The sequence below is a fragment of the Jaculus jaculus genome, chromosome 15 (assembly GCF_020740685.1).
Source record: "Jaculus jaculus isolate mJacJac1 chromosome 15, mJacJac1.mat.Y.cur, whole genome shotgun sequence".
Taxonomy (NCBI): Eukaryota; Metazoa; Chordata; class Mammalia; order Rodentia; family Dipodidae; genus Jaculus; species Jaculus jaculus.
The window spans coordinates 59,684,198-59,705,730 of record NC_059116.1 but is presented as its reverse complement, the minus strand read 5'-3'; the positions used below and the strand labels follow the sequence as shown (position 1 = coordinate 59,705,730).

The following is a 21,533-nucleotide window of genomic DNA, read 5'->3' as shown; positions in this document are numbered from 1 at the left end:
GATACACATACGGCTATTCTGAGCACAGGGTGCTCTGCTGTTTTAACTTTCATTATCCATGTAATGAGTTCAGTAATGGGCTGCCAGAGTCTTTCTGAATTCCTTTCTCTTAGTTCCTCTGAAGAACTGGTTCTTCAGTCTCCATGTTTTACCAAGAAGGAGCCAAACAGATAAAAAAAGATGTGATATTACAATGATAGATTAAAGTGAAGAAATCTTAAGACAAGAGAGTATTTGAGTGAATATATATTGTTGCAGTCCGGTTCGCATTGCTGGTAGAAATCACCCAACCAAGAGCAGCTTCTGGGAAAAAGAGTTTTATTTTGGCTTACAGGCTCAAGGGGAAGCTCCACGATGGCAGGGGAAAACGATGGCATGAGCAGAGGGTGGACATCACCCCCTGCCCAACATAAGATGGACCACAGCAACAGGAGGGTGTGCCAAACACTGGCATGGGGAAACTGGCTATAAAGCCATAAGCCCGCCCCCAACAATACACTCCCTCCAGGAGGCATTAATTCCCAAATCTCCATCAGCTGGGGAGCTAGCATTCAGAACACCTAAGTTTATGGGGGACACCTGAATCAAACCACCACATTCCGCCCCTGGCCCCCATAAACTGATATCCATACATGATGTAAAATACAATGCATTCAGTCTGACTTTAAAAGTCCCCATAGTTTTTATCAATCTCAATGATGTTCATACATCCCCATAGTTTAAGATCTTTTAACTGAGCCATAATACCAAAATATAACCTCAAAAAACCCAGAATGGCACAGAATAAATATTCACACTGCAATAGATGGCATTGGGCATAGCAAAGAAACATTCAACCAATACAAGATTTAAAACAACCAGGGCAAACATCAAACTCTGTAGCTTCAAGTCCAGCAACTCTAGCCAGTGACAAATCTTCAAGTCCGATAATTCTAACCAGCAACAAGTCTCTGGCATTCCAATTCCGCCCCTCCAGCTAGGCTACTCACAGTCCTGGGAAACTTCATCGGGGCCGGCAGCTCCTCGGCAGCCATCTCATGGTCCCGGCATCTCCACTGGGTCTCCACTGCAAGCCACGGTTCATCCTCATGGCCCCATGGGGTCTCTATGCAGGCAACCAGCAAACCCGCTTCACACTGCCCATGGCCATTTCCAAAACACAAGACCGTGTTGCAAACTCAATGACCCTCTTTCCAGCATTTTATACTCCATGATACCAGGTAGGTGCCAATTTGTTAATCCAGGGGGGATTAAAGCAGACTTTGAAGAACAGGACACTCCTTGAGCACTCAGGCCCTTTCAAAAGAGTCTACATTCTTCTTGTTGCCCCAGCGCAGGTCAGCTAGCCCAGTCTCAAAGGTTGTAATCTCTCAGTTGCAGCTGAACGGGCAAGAGTTCACCCAAAGATTTTTCTTTCTGTGCCATATCCCTCTGCTCACACCAGTTCATTTCTACGCAAAGCAACCCTGCACAACTTCTCAGGACACGGGCACAAGAGCAAGCTTCTCACACAAACTGCTAGCCCAGTCCAGGCACAGCTCTTTCTCACCCTCATAAGCCAAACCTCACAGTCCATAGTTCTTACTGCATTCAGGTCTTGGAGCTCAGACCAGAATAGTTCTTTAAGCTGTACTTACAGCACTGCAAGGCATCTCTTAGGCCAAGGTTTCAACTCCTTCCACATTCCTCTTGAAAATCAGCTCCAAAAGGCCAAAGCCACACAGTCAGGTGTCTAGCAGCAACCCCACTCCTCGGTACCACTTTACTGTTGCAGTCCGGGTCGCATTGCTGGTAGAAATCACCCAACCAAGAGCAGCTTCTGGGAAAAAGAGTTTTATTTTGGCTTACAGGCTCAAGGGGAAGCTCCACGATGGCAGGGGAAAACGATGGCATGAGCAGAGGGTGGACATCACCCCCTGCCCAACATAAGATGGACCACAGCAACAGGAGGGTGTGCCAAACACTGGCATGGGGAAACTGGCTATAAAGCCATAAGCCCGCCCCCAACAATACACTCCCTCCAGGAGGCATTAATTCCCAAATCTCCATCAGCTGGGGAGCTAGCATTCAGAACACCTAAGTTTATGGGGGACACCTGAATCAAACCACCACATATATATATATATATATATATATATATATATATATATATATATATATATATATTGTATTTCTTTATTTTTCCTTGAGGTAGGGTCTCACTCTAGCTCAGGCTGACCTGGAATTCACTCTGTAGTCTCAAGGTGGCCTCGAACTCATGGCAATCCTCCTACCTCTGCCTCCCAAGTGCTGGGATTAAAGGCATGCTCCACCATGCCTGGCTATGTTTTGTATTACTTGAGTGAAGCTTGTGGTGAGAAATGTAGACAAATTCTGGAGGGATACCAGGAGCCTATCTGGAAGAGTCCTTGCTCATCATGCCTGAGATGCATGGCTGTAGTTAAGCACTATCTGAGTTGATTTGAATCTAAAGGGTCTCATTTGGAAATATTGCATTTCCAATATACAGAAGGTATTAGATGGTAGTGTGTAGTAAGCATTATGAATAGACTTAAGATACTATTAGGAAATAAGGAAGAGAAAGGAATTCAGGAAGACTTTCAAGTATCCTATTTGGTCATCAGGACACCCAATGTGTCACGGTGAGAGCTGGGAGAATAGAAGGAACAAGACATTTTAGGGCAAGACTCTGACATTTTAACTGCTGTTCCTGGGCACCTGTGACATATATACATGGAAACATCCAGAATGTGTTTGCAAGTGGACACATGGAAACAAGGAGAGAAATACAAGTCATAGGTACTTGAAATCCACATATGAAAAGTGATTAAGTGAAAGTAGATGACATGAAATAGAGGAAAATGTAATAGATGAAAAAGAGCACCTTAGGACAGTTAAGAAATATCAAATATTGATGATATGAAAGGAAATAAGTGAAGGAGGGCCACAGGAGATGGGGAAAAATAGGAACAATATTTTAAAATGCCATGAGAAAACACAATTCTTTGCATGTTATTTTAAAATCTAATTTTTCAAATCAAATATTGAAGAATATTGAGAAGACATGGTTATAGAGTCAGAAAAATCCCATCCCTAGCCTCTCAGGGTTCTCCTCTGGATCCAAAGATTAAATTGATGTAAAAATGGAGTAATAGAAGCAAAGTACAGTGTAGGTTTTACCAGGAAAAGGTGTCCCCATAAGGAAACAATGTTAAAGACCATACTTTCTCATCTAGAAACACTCTGGACAGATGTTTGTGTACTAGAATTACCAACAAAGAAAACTGAAAATGTGAATGAGTTATGTGGGGTGATTTCAAAGATATCTGTACAGTGTTATTGTAGTCTCAACATCTCTTTGACTCATCTAGTATACAAAGTGTCTTGTGAAAATTTTATCTTCTCCCTCTAAGAAATAGTATAAAGTAAGAGTAAGATTGTATTGCTGAAAACACCATGTGCATCAGTCACAGGATACTAAGAAATCAATCTGTAACTGAGTGGAGAGCTCCTGGGATAACTAGCTATCACAGCTCTGGAAAGCAGGCTACTGGGGGACAAATGATATCAACAGTTTTACCCAGTGGAGCATCCATTCTGTGTGCTGTGAAGCCAATCGGCCAAGCAAGTTGTGCTCACTGGTGCAACAGTGGCGTAACTGAAGGGAGGAGCCGAGGAGGGGAAGCAAAGTGCTTTGGGATTGGATCGGAGGCTGCTCCATGGGAGGGAATTCATGTGTGGTACTGACAACCTGGTCAAAAGTCTATGGCTAGGAAGATCATAGACCCTAGAGGAGAAGTCACTTCTATTGCATGCTTAAATGGATATGCTGTGTCTACCAAATTGCACTTCATTTTGCTTATGCCCATTGCTCTTACCTTTGGTTACCAACGATAATTTTTGCAGATGGTATTGACTATTGGTGAGACTCAAAACTCTTCGAAGTGCTGGGAATCAGTCATTCTTGAGTGTTCAGTACTGAATGAGAGTCCTGTATCACATCTTTCAAGGCTCAGGGAAAATTGCAGAAGAGGGGGAAGAAAGAATATATGAGCTAGAGGTGGGAAGGAGTACTTTCTGATGTTACTTTCCAGACATGAAGTGGAAGTTGCTTCATAATCTCCTAGTGGCTGCTGTCACCTCCACAAGACCAGTGCAGCACTGAGCTCACCAACACTGTCATGGGCGATGAAAGAAGGCCAAAAAAGTCATCAAAATAAGAGAGGGACAAGGAGGAAGGGTCTGGTGTAAGAGGGTAGAAAGGGGTGGATAAATGAAGGTAATTGGAGGAAATTGCGATGAAATTACATCTTGTTAATATATTAAGGTTGTCAAAAGTTAAAAACAAAAATAAATAGCACAAAGGTCAAAGTGATCTTTTGCACCTGCTGTTTTTCAAGTGTCTATTACATATCCTGGCCATAGATAGAAGGGAGCAATGAAAACACAGGTGAGCCTAAAAATTTGACAAAACAAACAGGTATCAAAGACTATCCTTTGGTCTGAAGATCTCTATCAAGAGCAACCTAACAACAAATGAATCCAAAAGCTCTACAAACTCTTCTACTCCTTTGGATATAATTCTGCATTAGTTTAATTACATCTGCTGTTCAAAATAGAAAACATAGTTCTTAGTCCTGAAACTGAATTCTCATGCTATTTCTTTCTTCTCCAAGCCTCTTAGGAATCCGGCTTCCTGTAAACCAATAACGCTTGGTTTGTACTGGCTTTATACCATGAGTGTGGGCCCTTGGCATGGGATGCTGTCATTCTAGGTTGTTTTAGTACAGTCCATGAAATGTTGACCTTTTCCTTCAGCCTTCTTATTTAGTGTCTTTCTACCTGGCACTCTTACATGCCTGGAGCAGTGACAGTATGCTATACCATGAACTCACTGCTCCATTTTTTTCAGAAAGCATGGATAGTGTTCAAAAGCACTGAACAATAGCAATATTGATATACACTCCTTTCTATACATGTTCTGCTGAATCATAGAGTTCCTGAAGAGGTACGTCAAAGGCAGAATTGAACAGACATTGCTTTCTGGAACTTAATCCAACTTCAACAAGAACAGGTCTGTCTTTATTTCATCTAACTAGTAGCATCATACATAATATCTTTTTTGAACATTTTATTCCAATCCTGTTAAAAAAAAACTTCAAAAATGTTTAGTAAGTGAAGTCTCTTGTATTACAAGATCAAAAATCATAACCTTTTCAAGGCAAACTAATAATTTTTATGCCCCCCAAATAAATATCCCCATGCATAGGTTTATCAATTGTGTCAAACAATATTTTCCTCAGGAAATTCAATGATCTAGGAGCAACTATTTAAAGTGCTTCATACCATTTAGTTTTGAGAATTTCTCTTCAAAATTTATTGTAAACTTAGACATGAAAAATGATAGTTTATTTAACTCAATTGACAAAATTTCTGGCTTTGAAAAATTTAAGCAATATTCTATATTGAGCAAGTCTTCCAAAGGTGCTAGAATATTAATTTACACCAATAGCTATTATTGAGTTTCCACGATATGTATGTTGCTTTGTTTAGAACTTGTAATGCAGAGTATAAGGATGGAAATTTTAAAATGAGAAAGCAAAATAAAACAACAAAAAATACAGCCATAAATAATAGTACAAAGTAATAATAAAATAAATGTGGTAGGACCAAACTTAGTTGCAAAGCACTACTATAGATACGAATTATGAAACACAAGAGTTCTCACGATGAGCGATGAGCTCCAGATTAGCCCCGGCTACCAAGGGACACTGTCTCAAAGGTAATGAACCAGGGGAAGGTGCAGTGTGGCGGCTTGGGTGCCGCAGCCCGGCTGTGAGTGGTCGCCCCCCCTGGACTGAGACCTGCCAGAGGGGCCTCCCGGGGGCCAGCCACTCCCTGATGATTGTAAAGTGGTGACCAGTTGCCACAACATATAATTGAAACAGAAAATAGGAAGATGGCAGCAAATTCTTCAGGACAAGATTTTTAAAACAAAAATACAGTTGCAATCTTGGCAGAACCGGTCAAAGAGAAAAGAAAATTACTCATGCAAAACCAATCTTCAACAAATCATCCTGGAGCTAGCATTGCGGCAGACCCTCTCTCAAGGACTTCCAGGACCACGCTGAAAGCTCCTTGGGTCCCGTTCTTCAGCAGATTCACCCAGGCACTCCTTGGGCCTTCTAGTATCCTTCATTTTCATGAATTAGTTTCACTAGGCTTCTGTTCGTGTACAGATATGTTTACTGATATTAGGAAAATAAAACATTTGTATAGTTTTTACACTGTTTTAAAAAAGTGATGAAATATTTTCATGAAGGGATATCTAAAAAGATACAGTGAGAGTAGAATATTAAAATATTTTTTTAATTGTAATGTTTCCAGAGAAAATTCATTTGCCAAAGCAGAAACCAATCCTACATTTGAAGAGTCCATCAGCATGAAAAGGAAGGTTTGTTTAAGAACCCTGGGAAACCAAGCTGGAACCGTACTATGGATCTGGCTATGCTTCCCAGAGAAAGGATCTTTAAGCTGCCTGAAAGGCTTGTTCTTTATATAATACACATTGAAAAGATATACTGAAAACCAAATAAACTAGGAAATAGGAAATCCTCCATTTCTTATAAGATGCAAAGCTATTTGTAAGGAATGAATGCATGCCAGTTATCTTAATCTGTATGTGTATATACATATACATATATATAATGCAAAATATGTAATATATAATATATATAGACAATATTTTTGTGAGTATACTTAGTTTTAGTTTATGTGACTTTTTTATAAATATTACATTAATGTTAATAGATTTCCTTTTAGAAGTAAGTACAAATAAATTGTAAATGCAATTCTAAAAGATGTATCCCTTTATGGATTATTATTGCTGCATATGTAGAGCTGGGGAAGTGTAGTTCAGTGGTTGAGCGTTTGCCTAGCATGTGGGTGGTCTTGGGTTCAGTCCTGAGAGATAGAGGGAAAAAGAGAAGAAGACCTTTAGAGATGGAGAGAGGGGAGAAAAAATAATAAATAACTAAAGCATTCATGACTAAGCTCTTGTATTAAAATAAAAATCCATGGGCTTGTTAGCAATGAATGCATGTCTATGGGAGGTCTTTCTGTGTATGTCAGAACATTAATATTTCTTTTCTTTGTTGTTATTTTTTTTTTCAAGGTAGGGTTTCATTGTACCCCGGCTAACCTGGAATTAGTCTCAGGGTGGACTCAAATCCATAGCAGTCCTTCTTCCAGCATCTGGAGTGCTAGGACTAAAGGTGTGCACCATCGTGCTTGATAAGAACGTCAATATTTCTTTCTTTTTTATTTTTTTAAGAGGCTTTACTTTTTGTTTATTTATGAGAGAGAGGCAGATAGAAATAGAGAAAATGAGTACGCCAGGACCTCCAGTCACTGCAAACAAACTCTAGCCACATTCACCACCTTGTGCATCTGGTTTATGTGGGTCCTGGGGAATAAACCTAGGTCCTTTAACTTTGCAGACAAGCACCTTAGCCACTAATCCATCTTTAGCCTAGAAACCAATATTTCTGACAGCAGAGTACTGGGACTTTTTACAAGCTCTTAAATACACAGTCTTATTGAACTAAGTCTAATCATTGCTGTCATTTAAATATATTATCAGTTTTATGTTTCAGAAAACTATGAATTAATAAAGGATAATGATAATTATTTATCACGTATGCATTATGTACTTGACTTTATGTATTCTTCAAAGGCTTCTGTAAAATAGATCTAATTACTAATCCTTTAATGGTGAATAAGCTGAGGGACAATATTTAAGAAGTACCATCCTTCAGAGGACTGACCATCAAATGGCATTAAACAGAATCACAGGAAGATGAGATCATTGCTAACATACTAGCCAACAAGTCTTAGGAGGGTGATCCATTGCAGTCACCAAGAGTGAGACTGTTTTCATGGAGCCCACCAACAACTGATGAGAAGTGGGCTAGCCACTCTGCTTCCAATAGTGTCTGATGGATGGAACATTGCATGCACTTCTGGTGAATACTCCACCTCTGAGTCCTGCACTGGGCATGGAAGGCTGACCCATACCTTGCAGTGTATGGCTGTATCTAGTCAGTGGGTAGCATGGGCAGCAGCTCAGGGGAAAGCAGTTGTTAATTCAGCATAGATGAATCCTTTGGCTTAATCAAAGGCCACATAACATTTTAGCACTTGTGCGTATCCATGGGGTACACTGTGGCATTTCAACGTATCTCTACAATGTATGGCAATCAGATCAGAACAATTGCATACGCATCACTTAACACATGCAGCAAGTCTATGTGTTGAAAACATTTAAAAGCTTCTCTAGTAGCTATTTTGAAATAATTATTGTTATCCATAGTTATTCAACTGTGCTTTAGAATATTATTCCTCTGAGCCAACTATACCCACGTATTGCTAACAATCTTTTCTTTCCTCTTCCTTTCCTTAACTTGTTTATTCATTCTCCTCTTTGACTCCAATTTCTAACAACTGGTCCATATTTTCATATTCTTTGGCCTATAAATAAGAAATAATAAAGACCCATCTGGTGTTATCTTCTTTGGCTTTGCTCTGCATACCATTTCTCTGATAAACAGTGCCTCAATATATTCTCAGTTTAGGCTGGGGAGATGGCTTCATGGTGCTTGTCTGTAAAGTCAGAGGACCCAGGTGTGATTCCCCAGGAATGCAAAAGCCAGATGCACAAAGTGGTGTGTGCAATTGGAGTTCATTTGCAGTGGTTGGAGGCCCTGGCATATCCATTTTCTCTCTCTCTCCCTCCCTCTCTCTCACTTATATATACACTCTCAGCTTATGTGCTATCAGTGGCGTATCCATTCTCTCTCTCTCTCCCTCTTTCTCACTTATATATCCACTCTCAGCTAATGTGCTATGAGTAGGCCACTGACTTCTGCCAGAGTATAACATTTAAGGGAATTTTTAAACCTTCCTAAAATAATACATAACTATCAGTGAGAGAATCTTCCTATTTTTCTTGTTCTATCATATGATATAATTGACCGTGCTTAAGAAAGGTATATTGGCACATTGCTGTAATCCTAGTACTCTGAAAGATGAAGCAGGAAGTTCACAAAGTCCAAGCTGTCCTGGGCTACATAGACCTGACACACTCTTGTCAAATAAAATAAGATATGGTTATTTTTGAGAAAGGTGACTTTAGTTCAAACATCACTTCATCTTATAAAATGTTACATTTTCAGACAAATTCAGGTACGTTCAGAGTGGCATGGCCATAGACAAAATATTACATTTTTAAAGGTAGGTCAGTACTATATAAGCATTATTTTAAAATGTTGAACTCACTAAAAATTTGTCTAAACATTATGATAACTAGAACATTTATCTTTGCTCGAGTAAAAGGCCTCTAAATAGCAATTGCTATTGATTTTCCTGCTTAAGCTTATAAACAAGTTAGAGTCCTTGTGTTTACACCATTTCAACTTACATAAAGCACTCAAAAAAAAACCAATTTTTTTCTTTTTTTTACCCTACACCCCACTTCAATGCAAACTTTTACCCTACACCCCACCACAAGGCCAATTTTTACCCTGTACCACACTGCAGAGCCAATTTTTTTTTAAGAATTGGCTATAATTGATCTTTTTGTGTCTTTTTGTTTTTGTTGTTGTTTTTATTTTGTTTTTAGAAATAGAGTCTTGCTCTAACTCAGGCTGACCTGAAACTCATATGAATTCTCAGGGTGGCCTTGAACCACAGTGACCCTTCTACCTCTGCCTCCGGAGTACTGGGATAAAGGTGTGTGATACCACACCCACTTCTCTGGGTTATTTCACTTTAATCTTCAAAAAGTTTGTCTTTTTGAGTTCTGCTGTTTCACACCCAGAAAATTCCCTCTCCAAGAATCACAGGAATCCAAGCTTTCCTGGTTGTGGGTGTTCCTCTTGATAACCAATACTTAAATTTGTCCAGGACAACCAAGTTCCCATGGGCATAATATCTCTAACCTTTTAATATACTAAGCCTTTGAAGTCAGGCCAAGTTCTTCTTATAACAACAATAAGGAACTCTAGAAATTCTACTTTGCTTCTGTGATGTGGGGTAGCAGTGTCATAGAGGCACATGAATACACACTGAGCTTCACTGACTCCTCAGATCCAACAGGTAGCCAGTGACCTATGGCTTTTACTCTAGTTGGAAAGTGGTCAAACAAGTTGCATCCTCTTTTGTCTTAAGGACATTAGTAATATTGGATTAGCACCTTACCCTGAGATCTCAATTAAGTTGTATTATTTCCTTTAAGGTTCTATCTACATATACAATTCAATAGGGGATTATGATTTTAGTATTTTGGGGGGCAGAGATAATATTCAATCCAGAAGAATGATTATTTGGGAGATGATTCCACCAATATTTTTTTTTTTAACTTTTGCTGAAAATTTCAAGTCAATCTAAACATTATTCAAAGGAACTGTCTTGTAAAATAAATGTGAGAAAATAATATGTGACAATAATCATCTCACTATAAGAAATTCATTTAAAAATGGCATACTTGCCACAATGAACATTGTTCTTTCTTAATAGCCAATAAGAGCTGCCCTACTGGAACTCTTGTGTGCCTAACTTCTAACAACTGCATCCCAACCCACCAACGCTGTGATGGCGTAGTCCACTGCATGGACTTTCAACTTGATGAGTCAAGCTGCTCAGGTATTCCATTTCTACTCACATATGAAGCTCTGGCATAACCTGCAGTTGATAAAATATTAAATGCCAAATAATCTAAATAATAAGTACTGCACAATTGAATTTCTGATTAATTTGGGGGCAGTAGGAATGGTGATACTAATTGCTAATTTATCTTTAAAAGCCTTTATAAATAAGTGGAATGATAGATGCTTGCTTAATCTATACAATATTCACTAAATAAATTAAATTAATATGCAATTTTAATTTGATATAATCTAATTGAAGGTCATTAGCAGTGAATAGTCTATAAAATTGATTGGGCTTTATAATAAGAAAACCATATACAGTCTAATGTTACTATTTTTAAGAAATTGTATCTGATCCTACTGCAGTTATCCCTACTTTTTTGTAAGTTTTTGCATGGAAACATATACATTTAATTAAGTATGTTGCATTTTAGGTTGATTTTCTGATAGCCGCCTTTCTTCTGAACTCAGGGCATTGGTACAATATGAAAGCTGGAATGTATATCAATGTACTTACGTGCATCACAACTGCTCTGAAATTCCCTAACATTTAGCCCATTGTTAACATGACTCCTGAATAACTGCAGTTTTATTTCATGCTGGAAATATCTGAAATAATAGTTAAGGTCAAATCTGTCACAACCAAAAAGTAATATGATGGGTCTGGAGAGATGGCTCAGTGAGTGGTTAAGGTGCTTGCTTACAAAGCCTAATGACCCAAGTTTGATTCCCCAGGACCAAAGCCAGATGCACCAAGTGGTATATTCATCTGGAGTTTGCAGTGGCTAGAGGCTCTGGGATGCTCATAGTCTCCCTGTCTCTCCTTGCAAATAAATATGTTTTCTTTAAAGTGACAGTGATAGCACACACAAAAAACACATAAATAAATATTATAAAAGGAATATAAGTCAGTAATAGTATATATATATGTGTGTGTGTATATATATATATATATATATATATATATATATATATATATATAGGAACTGGAAGGATGGTTCAGTGGTTAAGGGAATTTGCTTGCAGAGCCTAACAGCCTGTGTTTGATTTTCCACTATCCATATAAAGGCAGATTCACAAAGTGGTATGTGTCTGGAGTTCATTCACAGAATAACTAGGCCCTGGTGTGTCCATTCTTATCTTGTCTTTCTCACATTTTGCTTGCAATTAAACAAATAAAAATAAAACATATATTCAATTATATTTTCTAAATAAATTAGAAGTACCTATGTCAAATGTAGACAAGAGTATATTTTTATCTTTCAAATAAAAAAGATATTTTGAACTAAATGGCAATATCATGATCAAATCATAGTACTGCAAAAGGTTGTTATTATACTCCTAAATTCAAAAATAATTATTTATTTAAGAAAGAGAGAGTCAGATAGAGAGAGAAAGAAAATGGGTATTACAGGGCCTCCAGCCATTGCAAACAAACTCCAGACACGAGTCACCTTGTGTATCTGGCTTATGTGGGCCCTGGGGAATTGAACCTGGGTCCTTAGGCTTCACAGACCACTGCTTCTACATTTTTATAAGTGCAATAGGAAATGAATAAGTTAGCAGATATGTTCCCCCAAGATATGCAAAGAACACATACGAAAGTCATGCTTCTCTGCACTGTTTCTAAGCATGCTTAGACTTCAGGTAAGGTGCCCTTTGTAGCCACAGGGCTACAAATGCAGCATGTGCCACTAGAGACAGAGGAATTGCAAGTTTGCAGACAACCAAGGCTGCATAGCCAAACCAACTGCAGAAAAATAATAACAGAAAATAAAGTGTAAGAAAGCTTTAAATGAGATACTTCCAGTATTTGAAATTGTTAGGCTATTCCACTTATGTTTACTTAAAGGTGAAATTTCCTACAAACCGACCTGATGAGCACAAATTCATACATGTTGTGGTTTCTTGTCTGCTTTGACATAATTTACCTTTAAAAACAAGTCAGCAAGAAGACTTGCCACTCACATGGAGTGAAAGACATTCTTGTCACTTAATTTCCGTCAAACACCCATCACTCACACTCTTTCACAAAGTGCAGGTCACACTGACCCAGCTATCGGGTTAGAGTGAAACAAAGAATGAGTGAAACAGCCTTCAGAGAGAAATCCCATCATGGTCTGCTCTTTGTTTATGTTTTGGCTTTTTGGCTTGTTAATCAGACCCCATAAAGCCAATGCTTCTGTTCCTGAGACTGTCTGTAAGACAGACCAGTGCTCCAGGCTTGACAACGTACAGCACACATTTCTTCTTTCTTTCATAATACCGTCTTCCTTTAAAGTCAGCCTTTGACAGAGTCTGATGAACCAAGCCCTGGCAATAGAGTGGTGGCACAACTGATGGTGAGCATCTGGCCTCGCCCACCTGGGTTTAAGTCATTAACAAGACTCTTAAGCTCAGATAGGTTACGAGCATTTCAGTGACTCCTAACTGTTCCCACAGCACACTAGATTTATTATTTTCAACTGCTGGTTGTTTATACAACAGAAAATTGTCGGCCAGCATTGACCTAGCTAAGTTTAAACTGGCAGTGTTTTGTTCTGTTTACTTTTAGTTGTAGTAGCAAATAAGGTTCATGCTAACTACTATAATTGTGATTCCCTTACACTGAAGAAGGATTTAAAAGTGACACTAAGGCATAAAATTATAGGAGGGTACATTACAGATATTTTTATAATTTATGGATGACAATGATGATGGCATAGCTTAATAAAGTTGCAAGGGCTGGAGAGATGGCTCAGCTAAGGCACTTGCCTACAAAGCCTAACAAGTTGGGCTCAATTCCCCAGTACCCACATAAAGCCAGATGCACAAAGTGGTGAACACATCCAGAGTTCATGTGCAGCGACTGGAGGCCCTGGAGCATCTATTCGCTCTCTCCACTCTCTCTCTCAAATAACTTAATTTAATTAAATAAAGTTTCAGAAGGTTTAAAACACAACAGAAACATGAAAACTGTTCAAGTAAATGGAGCTAGTCCAGGTCTCTCAGACATGCAGACCTACCCTCTGGTTCGAGTGCTAAGAATCTAAGATACAAGACCAGTCTGTTCCCACTGGAGAACCATGTGCTACATAAGCTTCTCCAAGATGCACTTTTCTCCTCAAACTGCAGCTTCCTGTGCATATGCATTTTCACCTTTATAGCACATGAATGGCTCAAGACTGAAATGGATGAACTATAAGAAAGTGTGACATTTTTAGATGAATAAACCTTGAAGTTAGATGACCAATTTTGTTCTAGTTTGTGGTACAGTTTATTATTAATCAAGTCCCTTCACCACATGAAGTTTTCACTTCCTCCTCGGAAAACTGAGTTTGATTAAGGTCGATATTGTCTAGTGCTATGAGGATGGGGTAGCATGCATAACAGAGAGAAACTCTTTGGACAGTCCCTGACATAGAGACAGTGATCATGAGAGACAGGACAGGAGTGAGGAGGTGGAGAATCAGAGCAATGCAGATGAAATGCAGTTTTACAGGCAATTCAAAAAACTCTCCAACAAGCACACAGATGAATGAGAACAATTATTGACTACCATATACATGCAATTTGCTATATCAGAATGTTATAAATACACTCCGGAGACAGAGGTAGGAGGATCACCATGAGTTCGAGGCCACCCTGAGACTACAGGGTCAGCCTGAGCCTGAACCAGAGTGAGATCCTACCTGGAAAAAAAAAAAAAAAAAAAGTTGCAAAGTTGCAAATAAACTTACTTTCTTCCTCCCAGCAGTCCTAAAGTAGAGTGATATAGCGCTTGCTCTGAATACGGAGAAACTTCTTCCCTAAGCCCCAAAGCCACAAAAGCTGTGAGCGCCTAGGCAGGTACCGCGGAGGAAAGCCAGGGCCCGCAGCACCCATCTCCCACAACACGCGCTGCACCAGGTCTCGACATGAATGCAGAGCAGGACAAAACATGTCTAGTCACAGATCTAAAGTAAAAAGTGACTTCCAGGTTCGTGTGTGCATTCTTCCCTGTGCAAAGAGTCATACCAGAATGGAATTAAATCAAGTTCGGCCCCCATGGAGTTTGTACCACCTATTAGAAACAGGCATATTCACCCATTTTTCCGCTCATTACACTAATCGTTTTGTAAAAATGAAGATGGAAACAGTTTGTACAGTGTCTTTCCATTGTATGGTAGAAATAATCTGCAAATGGGTCAACAAAAACAGCAGACACTCCATGTTCCAGTCAACACCTGCGCTCCCTCCCCAGCGCTCCTCTGCACAGCATAGAGACGCTCACCTCAGTCTCCCCAGAAGCGCAGGTGTGCGCAGCGGGGCCCTCCCTGGCACCAGGCGAGTGACTCAGCAGGGAGCGCGGCTGTGCTACATTTACGGGTTCTCATACCCCTCAGCCCCGGACATGGGGCTGCTGTTTCAACAGAACAAAACTCTGTTGGTGAAGACTAAATTTGTACTTAAGAAAAAATAGCCATGAGATGTTTATCTAACAAGGTTTGTGTTTATTTGTGGTCTTTTGTCTTGGTGGGGTCTTTTTAGTCAAAACAGAGAATTTCTTGTTTGAAGGAAATTTCACATCTGTTCTGTTCCCCGGAGCACATTCCCACAGAAAGCATGACACTGTATTTCCACTGTCAGGACTATATCCCCGGTCTAACTAGTTAAACAAGGGACAAGGCAAGCCAGAATGGAAAATATACTATTGGGAAAGCAGATTGCTGAAATTTTTGTAACCAAAAATGATACTTGAGACTGGATACTAAACACATGGTATATTCAAACTGCAGTTTCCTTCCCTTTTTCCTAATATGTCTGAGCAGGTTTGATGCCTGGATTTACAATCAACTTTGTCAAGCCACCTTTCTTCTCCACTGTTACACTTCAGTGCATATTGTTTGCATAAAATTTATCTCTTCTCTTCATTTTTTTCATGATAAATATCCTTTCTCTGCCCATATAAACATTTTCTTTCTCTGCTAAGGTTGCTGTGCTCCTATGAAGATTGCATCTATGTGACTCCATAGCACCATCAGTGGCCACAGAAGGGTTTGAACAAGCCCAGAAAGCAATGACGTTAGAATGTAAAGGAAAGCTCTACAGATGCTATCTGGGGTCCAAACTCAAGTCCTGGTGCTCTGGGGCACTTCTACCTACATATCCCCCAAGCATTCTAAAAGTAATGTCATCTTTCCTTTAAAATTTTCCTTCCTCATTAAGTATTCAACATTGCAAATGAAATAACCCACTAGCCAATGAACCTTCTAGAAATGGGAACATCTTTTTCAACTCTCAAATAACCATGAAACATATGACTTCAGTACTTGAATATCTAATTAATTCTGATGGCTCTCACAGCCCTGCCCCGGCCCCACTCCTCTCATTTAGTCTACAATCTTTTCTTCCCAGATGAGTAGGGAAAACTGTTAGATGGATCTTAAGTTTCTTTCTCGACCTTTGTGTCAACCTCACACATTATAGCCAGAATTGTCTTCTAAGCATGAAGAAGTTCTCACTCATTCTTCAACTCCCAGCCTCAGTGAGTCTAAAGCGCTGGGATACAAGCCATGTATCTCTGACCATCATATTAACAACAGTCCAGGGGCTGGAGAGATGGCTTAGTGGTTAGGTTCTCTTGCTTGCAAGGCCTGACAGCCAGGGTTCAATTTCCCAATGACTATGTAAAGTCAGATACACAAAGTGACACTTGCTTCTGGAGTTTGATTGCAATGGTAGGAGGCTCAGGCATATTGATCACCCACCTCCTTACAAATAATACATAAAAACATCAACAGTCAACCATGCAGAACTTCTTCCAGTTCCTAAAATGCATAGCATTCTCTTTTTAGGTCGTAAGATCTCTGTGGATTCCTTCACACAAGTATATTGCTGGCAAAATAAATGAAAGCTTCCCCTGGTCCTTACTCCACAAATTGAGCTAAGGTTCTCTTCTTGCTATTCATATTACCTTTGGCATTGCAGCCCAAGATAACATAATTACAATCTATACAGTGTTTGAATGCCTTACTTACTGTTTTGCATTCTCTGTAAGTCTGGAAAGTTAGTGGGAGCAGGGATCATATCTATATATCTTCATAAATCATCAGGCATTAAATACCCACTACAAACTAAAAGCTCAATAGTACTCTCAACACCACTTTGAGATATATACTGTCTTTAACTCTGTTTGATTAAGATGAAACAGACACCAAGATTCCAATCAGAGAGCTGGTTCCAATATCAGAAACTACCAAATGTGCTAAGCTGCTTGGAATATTAAGCAGCCTATTCCCAGGCCCTAGCTCAGTGTTAGACATCTAATAGGTGCTCAGTATAAATGTGTTGAGTTAAAGATCGAAGATGACAGAAGTTTGCATCAAGTATTGGAGTTATAATAGCACAAACAGAAGGGAATGTCATTATGAAAGAATGGAGATATTAACAAAAGACTTGAAGGAACAAGTTGGACAGGAACATTGTCCAGCCTTAAAACATCAGGACTGTTGGGCGAGGACACAAACAGGCAGTATCAGTGCATACACACCCCACAACAAGCTAAAAGCACTAACCTTTCTGCAGAAGCTGTGCAAAAGCCCACAACTTCTTTTTAACCTACAAATATACCATCTTTAAAACACATGTTCATGCTAAATGTGAGCCACAGAGTTCCAGGAGCAAAGACATGGCAGCACCCAGGGCAAGCGACAAACCCACACTGTGCTCCCATCTGTCAAGGATGCGAAAGTGGAGCTCACACTTGCATATGCATGATTTATTTTAACCAAGTTCAAGTCCTCCCATACAGAACATCAATCTGCCATGGTGTGGTGCCAGTTGTATAGAAATAAAAAGATGTTTTACTAAGCAAAATCTTTCAGGGCAATAAAAATTTTGCCTGTAGACATGTCATAAATAAGTAGATTTTGCCTATCTAGTGGAGAAAAAAAGTCTCAGCTTAGAGCGAATCACTCAGGCACACAAAGGTACCAACCCACTCAGTACACAGGGCCACTGATCATAAAAAGACAGGACAGAACATAGCTGGGAATTCTTTGTTTTTAGCAAAAGTGAGAAGCTTATTATTCTAACAATGTCAGCTTAATACAGTAACTAATGTTGCATGCACCTTTCTGCCTAATAATATTTATAATTACTGGGAATCTTTTGGTGCTTCTTTTCAGGGTGTCCAGTAAATTATTGCAGAAATGGTGGGACATGTGTGGTAGAGAAAAGTGGCCCTATGTGTCGGTAAGAACACTGGTTGTTAACACTTATTATTTGCTCTTATTGGCACTTGTTATTTGTTTTTGATGTTCATATAATAGATAATAAATGAGTGTAAGATTATTAATGTAAATTAGTCGATAACAGGATTAATATGCATTTATCTGTGTGTATAAGAGGAAGGAACATGTGAGTATATTTCAAAAGCTGTCTGTTATTTAATGTAATTTTTCATGTTTTTCATTATTTTCTAACATGAGATGTATCATTTCAATAAAAGTCTATTTTTGCTTATTAAGTGTTAATATTAATATTATTAATATTAAATTCATATCAGATTTTCAAAGATTGTATTGCTTATAATTATTACTAATTATTGTTCATTTGAGGTAGAGTCTCATGATGTAACCCACATTGACCTCAATCATTTTCATGCCTTCCTCTCCTAAGAGCTGAAGTTACTGCCTGAACCACCGTGCCCAGCTAAAAGACTTTTTTTTTTCTCACTTGGATGTCCTCCTATTTAGGTAAACTTAATGTCTTGGTCTTGTTTTCTTTCTCTGTTTTTTCTTTCAAATTCTTTATTCATCTGTTTTAATGACAAAGGATAGCATTAATGCATAAGTAAGGCTCTTTTTTGATTTATGAACTGGATGTTTAAGAAAGGACCTAGGGCCGGGCATGGTGGTGCAGGCCTTTAATCCCAGTACTTGGGAGGCAGAGATAGGAGGATCACTAAGAGTTCAAGGCCACCCTGAGATTACATAGTAAATTCCAGGTCAGCCTGAGTTAAAGTGAGAACCTACCTTGAAAAAAAAAAGGGGACCTGGAGGAACAGATAAAGAAGACATTTACATAGTCAAAGCAAAAGTAAACAAATACAGGCTTCCATATTTCTTTTGGGAGCTGATAATATTGTATATCAAAGATTGTTTGACTACTTTTTTTTTCTCAACTTTCAGGGAAATGTGTAAAATTTTTCACAAACACCAAAGTAAATGATGCATATTCCATGATATTTATGTTTATGACATTTTAACCTAGCAAACAATTCAGATATATCACATTGCTTATTTAAAAAAAATAAAAAACAGATTGAGTGGGCTGGAGAGATGGTTTAGCCTTTAAGGTGCTTGCCTAAATGCCAAAGGACCCAGGTTTCATTACCCAGTATTCACGTAAGCCAGATGTACAAAGTGGCCCCTGGTGCCCCCATTCTCTCTCTCTCTTGCCCTCTTGCTCTCACTCTCCAGTAAATAAATAGAAATAAAATAGTTATTTTAAAACTGATTGACAGGGGCTGGAGAGATGGCTTAGAACTTCAGGCACTTGTCTGCAAGGCCTAAGGACCCAGATTCGGTTCCCCAGTGCCCACATAAGCCAGATGCACAAGGTGGTATATGCTGGAGATCATTTGCAGTGGCTTGGAGAACGGGTGTGTCCGTTCTTTCTATCTGCTTCTCTAGCTCTCTTTGTCTCTACGGGTAATAGCTAAATCAAAAGAAACTGATGGTTGATAGTCAAATCATAATAAAATTCATACAAATATCTAGGAATCACTAAATAATACCTATTTATTATTTTAGATCATCTTGAGTCACCACTCACATTTTAGGAAAGGGTATTTGTTTCTAAAGAATAAGTGCCTCTACCAATTAAGTCAGGAAAGATTTTATTGTAACATTATTCACATATGGCTTTAAAATTGTTGAAACTGAATTACTAAGGAGTCTGTCTCTCAAAGTGTTTTGTCTCTCATATTTATCATGTCATTGATTTTACATCACAACAAAATTATACTTTCCCCATATCAGTTTGCATGGGAATTGATGGTGTATAATATTACTTGCTAAACATATTCCCCAAAAAACTGAGAATGATGCTACTTAATGTCAGGTGTTTACAGTAAGGTAGTTTGCATATTTTGACCTTTCAGAAAGGCAGGAAAGCTCCTGGACTTGATAGTTTAGCTGAGGAAACCAACAGCCTTGAATTCTTGGCAACATCTTCAAGCACTTAAATATTGAAATCCACATGGAGAAGAACTAAATTTGTTTCTTTCAAATGAGAAGCTCTACAGTTGAGGAGAGGATATGACACAGGGGGAGGAGAGAGAAGAGGAGGAGACTTAAGAAAGGAAATCAATGGGATAAAATGTAGAGATGAATTTACTACCAGAGAAATCAATGAAATATTCAAATACATTTTAGTCCTGAATAATATTTTCAAAAGAAGCAAACATAACTGGAAAAATCATAATTACAACAAATGCTCAGAATTAGTGCAATCACCTTTTAAGCTATTTATTATTATATTATGATAGGGTAATTCTTTTTCATTCTAGTTTTGTCTCTTTAAAATTGTCCACTGTAAAAGTGATCCATGTCCAGTGTAATAAATTTAGTAAAAATATATAATAAGAAATCTGACATAAAGTAGACCTTCTCACTGCCCAATAGTATCATTTAGATCCACTCAGATCTGCATTTTCTCTTTACAAGTATGTGTGATTTACAGAGACACAACTTATACTTTACATGTTACTTTGCAACTTGATTTTTTCTGCCTTCATGGCCTACCGTGGCCAGTGGATCTAGAGGAGCCAGGGCACAGCTGAGCAATATTGGGTAAGCTCATAACCTTCCTGTGTTTTAGCTCCCGTTTCATTAACATGGAGAAAGTCACAGTGCAGATAGGTGTGAGGCCTATAAGTAACTCTGAGCATGCCTGAGGTCACAGAGACATCACAGGAATGCCAGTCATCTGTATGATTACACCGTCTTATGCTGTGTGTCAGACAATGTTTAACGTATACATTTTTCGTAAATTAAATAGACTTACCAATATCTTAATAATGGATATATAATTCTTAGATGTTTTCTTTCACAAATATACTTTTAAAGCCCACTTTTTTGTTTAACATTTTCTAATTCTTCATTATAAGTATAGCATGTCTCAATGAAATAAAAAGAATGAGTTAAATTATTTCTGATGAAAATTAGTGTCCAACTTATTTTTATGTACCTATTTAGAGTTAAGGCTAAATGAAGATTCAGCCTTAGGAAACAATTTTGGAGTAGTCATAGAAGCACTGGATGGTTGCAGTATCTGGCAAGGTCTCTTTAATACCCAGATCAAAATTTGTTTTGATTGCTATCTGTGGATGGGCAGAAATTTAAGGAAGAGAAACAAAGGTCATTTTTATGCAGATAAAAGCTTATGGTGGTCTGAGAGGAGCAATCTCCAAAGCTTTGGAAAAGGACTTCCAGGTGACAATGGTAAGACCCCAGAGCAGAAAGCTTTTGTAGGATCATTGGGTTACTGGGAATTTATGATTATTTACAAAAGTAGAAGCTAGTTGAGAAACAACAATAGCTGGATTGAAGGCTGAACATGCCAACTATGAACCATAAAAGGAAAACTGTCAACCAGTTCAGGAAGCTAAACTATTTTTTTTCTTTTTTTTACTTTTTGAGGCCTGTGTTTGATGTGTATGTTTGTGCAAATGTTCTGATGTGTGAGTGCAGGCACATGTGTGTCATGAAACACATGTGGAGGTCAGAGGACAACTTCAGGTATCAACATCTGCCTTCCTCCTCGTTTGAGGCAGTTATGTTGTTGTTCACTGCTACATTC

At 38.6% G+C, this 21,533-nt stretch overlaps 1 protein-coding gene across 1 annotated transcript in view; it reads left to right on the top strand.

Annotated features, from left to right (window-relative positions):
- Nucleotides 1-21,533, top strand: part of Malrd1 (MAM and LDL receptor class A domain containing 1) — a 771,085-nt gene that overhangs the window by 624,648 nt on the left and 124,904 nt on the right. Inside the window, exons 35-36 of the mRNA XM_045134762.1 lie at nt 10,576-10,701; nt 17,855-17,921. Coding sequence (XP_044990697.1) covers nt 10,576-10,701; nt 17,855-17,921 — 193 coding nt within the window. The remainder of the gene's footprint in view (nt 1-10,575; nt 10,702-17,854; nt 17,922-21,533) is intronic.